We start from the raw sequence: 7,828 nt of genomic DNA on the forward strand, positions 1-7,828 counted from the left end.
CTACATTTTAATGCTGGAATCAAGCCACACCAATAACTATTTAAAATATGATGGAGATAAAATTATAGTCGTTTAATCAGTATCAGTATCACCATTAATGCCGGATCATGCTAATAGTGACTTCAATTTTTAATCTTGACAGACACAGATTTCATCTTGTAAAGTCAATGGTCAGAAATAAAAAGTTGTATCATGCAACATGACCAGGGGAATCCCTTGCTTTGGCCTGGACTGCTATGTAAAGTCGTACTGAATATTCTATTTAAAATCGTACGGAACACTATGGTGTACGCATAGCAGCCCTCTTAAACACCAACTATTTAGGTTTCCGTGGCCAGAAAAAGTCTACATAAACACCAATACATTGTTGAACTTGATGCACCTTACTCATGGTCATGGAGGTCTCGTTCTCCCATGCCTTGCTCTTAGCTTCTCTTCTCCTCCTCCTGTACTTGCTCTCCTCCCGTGGCAAGAACTCTAGCAATGGCAGCATCCCGAGCCCACCAGCGCTTCCCGTCCTCGGCCACCTCCATCTCCTCAAGAAGCCGCTGCACCGCTCCCTCGCCGCGCTCGCCGTGCGCTACGGCGGCGGCCGGGACGGCGCCGGTCTCCTCCTTCTCCGGTTCGGCACAAGGCCGGTCCTCCTCGTCTCCTCCCCGGCCATTGCGGAGGAGTGCTTCACCGTCCACGACGTCGCGCTCGCAGATCGCCCGGGGCTTGCGTCGCGGCGGCTGCTCACCGGCGATGAGTGCCCCAGCATCGCCAGCGCGAGCTACGGTCCGGTCTGGCGCCATCTCCGCCGTATCGCTACCGTGCATGCGCTCTCCGCGCACCGCCTTTCGCTGACGACCTCCGCGCGCGAAGCCGAGGCCCGCGCCATGGCGCGGAAGCTCTGGCGTGCCACCCGTGGCGCCACGGCGGTCAGCGTGAAGTTCACGGCGTTCGAGTTTGTTGTCAACGTGATCATGGACATGGTCGCGGGAAGGCGCATGGAGGAGGACGAGGTCCTCCGGTTCAAGGCGATGACCGAGGCGGGGTTCGCGGCCGCCGGTGCGGCGAACCAGCACGACTTCTTGCCACTGCTACGGCTGCTGGACTTTGGAAGGACGAGGAGGAGGCTCGCTGGCCTGGCCAAGGAGCGGCACGAGTTCGGCCAGGGTCTCATCGACGAATACAGACGTCTCCACCACCGTCACGGTGTCGTCGGTGCTGTCACCGAGGACACGACGTCGACACCGGCACAGAGAACGGTGATTGGGGACCTGCTCCGGCAGCAGGAGGGGTCGCCGGAATCGTACGCCGACGTGGTCATCCGGACGACTTGCCTGGTGAGTGAGCGTTTGCACAGACGAAATAACAGCAAGTGTCAGTATGCATGCATTGGCTAATTATTAGTGTCAATAACTCAGTGTTTCTGAGCTGTGGTGATGTGATCTACCACTACAAGCTTAATTTTTTTCTCAAGCCTCAATTAGTGTACTTTCAACTTTGTGCTGCACATGTTTACACTACTAGCCACGCAATTAGTTTATGACAACACAGTCTGATGTGTACTACACTGGCCATTTGGTAGTGACAATAATTCAATTTCCATTAATAAAATGTACTGGTAGTGAGATACACGTAGCCAGGTAGCTCAGTTTTTAACAAAGATTTTACAAAGCCAAGCCACCGTTTCACTAGTTTACTCGAATGCATTGATGTTAGGCTGGTTTTGAAGAAATTTTCAAGATATTTTCATCTCGAAATCGCGAATATAACAATGTTAACCAGCCACAAACTTTCTGAGAATGAAGTTAATACATCACGATAAGAGTCATATACCCGCATATTGTGATTTGTGACACAGTCACTCACACTTGCCTTGATTGTCTGTTCGATCGGTACGTTCATAATTTCATAAAATTGTCATATTGACAAATCCCTTTTCAACATATGATTGTGCAGAGCTTGCTTCAAGCCGGGACGGACACGTCATCTAGCACGATCGAGTGGGCAATGGCTCTTCTACTTAACAATCCACTCGTTCTTGCAAAGGCGAAGGAGGAGATCGACGCCGTTGTGGGCACATCCCGGCTGCTCGAGGAGCACGATCTCGCATGCCTCCCATACCTTCGTTGCATCATCACCGAGACCCTTCGGATGTACCCTATCGCCCCGCACCTTGCCCCGCATCAAGCCTCCTCTGACTGCGTCGTTGCTGGCAGGCAATACATCATAGCCCGCGGAACAATGGTATTGGTTGATGTGTACTCCATGCAGCGGGATCCTACCATGTGGGATGAGCCGAACAGGTTCATTCCTGAGAGGTTTGAGGTTGGCATTGATGAGGACGGTGACAAACAGGTGGTCAGGATGATGCCATTCGGTATGGGCCGGCGGAAGTGCCCCGGTGAGGGGCTAGCATGGAGGACAATGGGGGTAGCACTTGGGGTGATGGTGCAGTGCTTCAGGTGGGAGCGGATGGGGAAAGACGAGGTGGACATGAGCGAGGGGTCAGGGTTCACCATGCCCATGGTTGTACCACTAGTGGCAATGTGCCAACCCTGCGAAGAAATGAATGAAATTCTCAAGAGGATTTAGAAATCCGGTCATTCCAGCATTGTACCCTTGCAAGGCCAATCAAAGAAGAAAATAAATTTACATCCCACACCTTGTCTACGCGCATATTAAATTAGTATGACCATTTCCTAAGAAAACCTAACATTGTTCAAGGCCACCAAACATAAATTATGTATATCTAAGCTCAAAAGCAATTGTAGGATCAAAGCATGTGGACTGGAGGGGGGCTGTATAGAAGATTTAAATTTCTTCGAAAACCACAAATATCTGAACACAACACTGTGAAAAAGCAGTAAGCAGACGCAGTTCTACTTGAAGATAAACTACTACTAGAAATAACTTAGGAAAAAAGATAAGTGCTAGTAGATGAAGAACATGTGAACACACAAACATATCATTTTAAGTACAATGAGGGAAAATATGAAGGATAACATATTACCTGGTACAGATGGAAATGCTTATCAGATATGAAGAACAAATCACCGAAAAAGAACACAATGAAGGACAACTCAATAGAATGTAAATACTGAAGTAAATACGGTAATTAAGAAAGAAATTATGTTGCTCGATGGCGACAAGACATTTGTCCTACCAGTTCACTCTTCTGCTAAAAAAGCTATGTCTAGATGGAGTGCCTTGTAAATGAACACAGACGCAAACCTCTCTCCTTCCTATTCTCCTCAACGTGAAGTTCCACGAACTGCAGTTGATTTCACTCGTGGTATATTCTTCAAGGCAATCTCCAAACCTTTACAGATTTTGTCTTCAATAAACCACAAAGACTCTTGGTTGCTCAAGATTGACGACTACCATCTAGAGAGTGACAGCTCTCACGACTAATAGGCACAAGCTAATTCAAGCTAGTCCCCTGTGATGCTCAACCACTAAGTTTTGGCTATGGGGTTTTCTCTCAAAGGATTCACTCAAATCTCTTGGAGCAGGGTGCTCAAACATATCAGTAGCAAGGATTGGGAAGGAGCGACTATTTATGATGGAAATATGCCCTAGAGGAAATAATAAAATGGTTATTATTATATTTCCTAAATCATGATAAAGGTTTATTATTCATGCTAGAATTGTATTGACTAGAAACTTAAATACATGTGTGGATACATAAAAAAATATCGTGTCCCTAGTGAGCCTCTACTAGACTAGCTCTTTGAGCAAAGATGGTTAAAGTTTCCTAACCATAGACATGAGTTGTCATTTGACAAAGGGATCACATCATTAGGAGAATGATGTGATGGACAAGACCAAACCGTAAGCTTAGCATTTGATCGCTCAGTTTATTGCTATTGCTTTCTTAATGTCAAATACATATTCCTTCGACTATGAGATTATGCAACTCCCGGATACCGGAGGAATACTTTGCGTGCTATCAAACGTCACGATGTAACTGGATGATCATAAAGATGCTCTACAGGTATCTCCGAAGGTGTTTGTTGAGTTGGCGTGAATCGGGATTGGGATTTGTCACTCTGTGTATCGGAGAGGTATCTCTGGGCCCTCTCAGTAATATAGCATCACAAGAAGCTTGCAAGCAAAGTGACTAAGGAGTTAGTTACGGGATGATGTATTACGAAACGAGTAAAGAGACTTGCCAGTAACAGATTGAACTAGGTATGAAGATACCGACGATCGAATCTCGGGTAAGTAACATACCGATAGATAAAGGGAATTACGTATGTTGTCATAAGGTTCAACCGATAAAGATCTTCATAAGTAGGAACCAATATGGGCATCTGATACGTCTCCAACGCATCTATAATTTTTGATTGCTCCATGCTATATTATCTTTTGTTTTGGACAATATTGGGCTTTATTATTCACTTTTATATTATTTTTGGGACTAACCTATTAACCGGAGGCCCAACCCAGAATTGTTTTTTTTGCCTATTTCAGAGTTTCACGAAAAAAGAATATCAAACGGAGTCCAAACGGAATGAAACCTTCGGGAATGTGATTTTCGGAACAAACATGATCCAGAGGACTTGGACCCTACATCAAGAAAGCCACCAAGAAGCCACGAGGTAGGGGGGCGCACCTACCCCCCAGGCGCGCCCTCCACCCTCGTGGGCCCCACGTTGCTCCACCGACATGCTCCTTCCTCCTATATATACCTACGTACCCCCAAACGATCAAGGACGGATCCAAAAACCTAATTCCACCGCCGCAACCTTCTGTATCCACGAGATCCCATCTCGGGGCCTGTTCCAGAGCTCCGCCGGAGGGAGCAATCACGGAGGGCTTCTACATCAACACCATAGCCTCTCCGATGAAGTGTGAGTAGTTTACCTCAGACCTTCGGGTCCATAGTTATTAGCTAGATGGCTTTTCCTCTCTTTTTGGATCTCAATACAATGTTTCCCCCCTCTCTCGTGGAGATCTATTCGATGTAATCTTCTTTTTGCGGTGTGTTTGTTGAGACCGATGAATTGTGGGTTTATGATCAAGTTTATCTATGAACAATATTTGAATCTTCTGAATTCTTTTATGTATGATTGGTTATCATTGCAAGTCTCTTCGAATTATCAGTTTGGTTTGGCCTACTAGATTGATCTTTCTTGCAATGGGAGAAGTGCTTAGCTTTGGGTTCAATCTTGCGGTGTCCTTTCCCAGTGATAGTAGGGGCAGCAAGGCACGTATTGTATTGTTGCCATCGAGGATAACAAGATGGTTTTTTATCATATTGCATGAATTTATCCCTCTACATCATGTCATCTTGCTTAAAGCGTTACTCTGTTCTTATGAACTTAATACTCTAGATGCATGCTGGATAGCGGTCGATGTGTGGAGTAATAATAGTAGATGTAGGCAGGAGTCGGTCTACTTGTCTCGGACGTGATGCCTATATACATGATCATACCTAGATATTCTCATAACTATGCTCAATTCTGTCAATTGCTCAACAATAATTTGTTCACCCACCGTAAAATACTTATGCTCTTGAGAGAAGCCACTAGTGAAACCTATGGCCCCTGGGTCTATCTTCTATCATATTAATCTTCCAACACTTAGTTATTTCCATTGCTTTTATTTTACTTTGCATCTTTATCATAAAAATACCAAAAATATTATCCTATCTTATCTATCATATCTCACTCTCGTAAGTGACCGTGTAGGGATTGACAACCCCTTATCGCGTTGGTTGTGAGGATTTATTTGTTTGTGTTGGTGCGAGGGACTCGCGCGTAGCCTCCTACTGGATTGATACCTTGGTTCTCAAAAACTGAGGGAAATACTTACACTACTTTGTTGCATCACCCTTTCCTCTTCAAGGGAAAACCAACGCAGTGCTCAAGAGGTAGCAGCATCAGGTTCCATTATTGGTTATTGACCGGAGAAGTGTCTCGGTCATGTCTACATCATTCTCGAACCGGTAGGGTCCGCACGCTTAACGTTCGTTGACGATATAGTGTTATATGAGTTATATGGATTTGGTGACCGAATGTTGTTCGGAGTCCCGGATGAGATTATGGACATGACGAGGAGCTCCGGAATTGTCCGGAGGTAAGAATTGATATATAGGATGACATGTTTAGGCCAAGGAGTAAGGCACATGGGGCCTTAGATCGCTGCAAAAGGATGTTTTGCAGAGGTTAGGGTCCAAATGCCGGAGACCCTAGCGTCTGGGCCAGACGCCGAGGACTGTGGCGTCTGGTCCTGGAAGTCTGAGAAGGACTCTTCCTTGAGGAGGCTTTTTTCTCCAAGTTTCGACCCCAGGTCTCAACATATAAATAGAGGGGCAGGGCTAGCACCCGGAACACATCAAGAATCACCAAGCCATGTGCCGGTAACCCCGTCCCCTCTAGTTTATCCTTCGTGAGAGATTGTTCCTCACCACCACCATCACCACGCCATCGTGCTGCCGGAACTCATCTACTACTTCGCCCGTCTTGCTGGATCAAGAAGGCGAGGACGTCATCGAGCTGAACGTGTGTTGAACGCGGAGGTGCCGTACGTTCGGTACTTGATCGGGACGGATCATGAAGGTGTACGACTACATCAACCGCATTGATAAACACTTCCGCTTCGCGATCTTCAAGGGTATGAAGATGCTCTCCTCCTCTCGTAGCTATGCGTCCCCATGGATAGATCTTGCGTGTGCATAGATTTTTTTTGTTTTCGATGCAACACTCCCCTACAGTGGCATCCGAATCAGGTCTATGCGTAGATGATATGCACGAGTATAACACAAAGAGTTATGGGCGGTGGTAGTCATACTGCTTACCACCAACGTCTTATTTTGATTTGGCGGTATTGTGGGATGAAGCGGATCAGACCAACCTTACATGTCCACGTACATGAGATCGGTTCCACTACAAAAAAATACACTTCCGTGATGATACGTGTTTGTCACAGTAGGTCGCTTTTTTTTCATGCATGTACATCCATGACAAATTTATGACAGAATCAAGATAGTCATACCTGTGCTGTCGTAGTACTGTTCCATGACATTACCAAAATTATCATCATGGAAGTGTCCACTTCCATGACGATAAATCGCGCGTCACATAAGTGCTTTCGTCAAGGGTGACCGACACGTGGCATCCACCGTAACGGAACACTGTTAAGTTATCGGATCAGGTTTTGGAGCCGATAACCCGTTAACAGCCCCGACCAATGGGGATTTTCCACATGTAAAATCATCATTAGCTGGAGGAAACACGTGTCGACTCATCATTGGGACAGATGTCGACCACTCATTGGACGGAAGGTGCCTATGATACGTCGACATGTGGCACGGCCCAACAGAGGCCCATTCCTGTGAAAAGGCCGGCCCGTTTGACTTGGTCAAAAGCTGGCGGGCCGGCCCATGGAAAGCCTGTTAACGACATGTTTGAATATAGCCCATTTACAGCCCGCTAACCCAAGGCCCGTTACACCCTATCCGAATTAGGCCCAGTAGCGTCATCTGGGCCATCCAATATGATTCCATCCCGTTTTCACTTCTGGCCCATGTATGACCCATGACGTCTTTCGGCCCATATGAGGCCCTATGTAACTCTTGGCCTACTAACGGCCCGTGGAGAAACTGGGCCATAATGAACAGTGTATCACTTTACACCCATTAACGGCCCGTGGTGAAACTGGACCGTAATGAACAGTGTATCACTTTATACCCATTAACGGCCCGTTATTCCGTTGGGCCGTTTCCAGCCCATGTTATCTTTCGGCCTTCTCAGAGCCCATTTATTCTTGGGCTCATTTCCAGCATTCTTTTACTTACGACCCGTTACTGTCATTTTCTGCTTGTGGGCCAAAT

General features: G+C 46.4%; 1 protein-coding gene across 1 annotated transcript; it reads left to right on the forward strand.

Annotated features, from left to right (window-relative positions):
* The first annotated feature begins 372 nt into the window (after positions 1-372).
* On the forward strand, positions 373-2,616 carry LOC119299530 (cytochrome P450 81Q32-like). The gene is made up of 2 exons (XM_037576734.1): positions 373-1,328; positions 1,948-2,616. Exons 1-2 carry the CDS (start codon positions 390-392, stop codon positions 2,581-2,583), a joined length of 1,575 nt encoding a protein of 524 aa, XP_037432631.1. The 5' UTR covers positions 373-389; the 3' UTR covers positions 2,584-2,616.
* The last annotated feature ends 5,212 nt before the right edge of the window (positions 2,617-7,828 follow it).

This window comes from Triticum dicoccoides, chromosome 5A (assembly GCF_002162155.2).
Source record: "Triticum dicoccoides isolate Atlit2015 ecotype Zavitan chromosome 5A, WEW_v2.0, whole genome shotgun sequence".
Taxonomy (NCBI): domain Eukaryota; kingdom Viridiplantae; phylum Streptophyta; class Magnoliopsida; order Poales; family Poaceae; genus Triticum; species Triticum dicoccoides.

What these genes read in the sequence shown, in the direction of transcription:
- LOC119299530 (XM_037576734.1), top strand. Translation starts at nt 390, where the DNA reads ATGGTCATGGAGGTCTCGTTCTCCCATGCCTTGCTCTTAGCTTCTCTT. An exon ending in TCATCCGGACGACTTGCCTG is followed by an intron (nt 1,329 to 1,947) that starts GTGAGTGAGCGT and finishes ATGATTGTGCAG; the next exon opens with AGCTTGCTTCAAGCCGGGAC.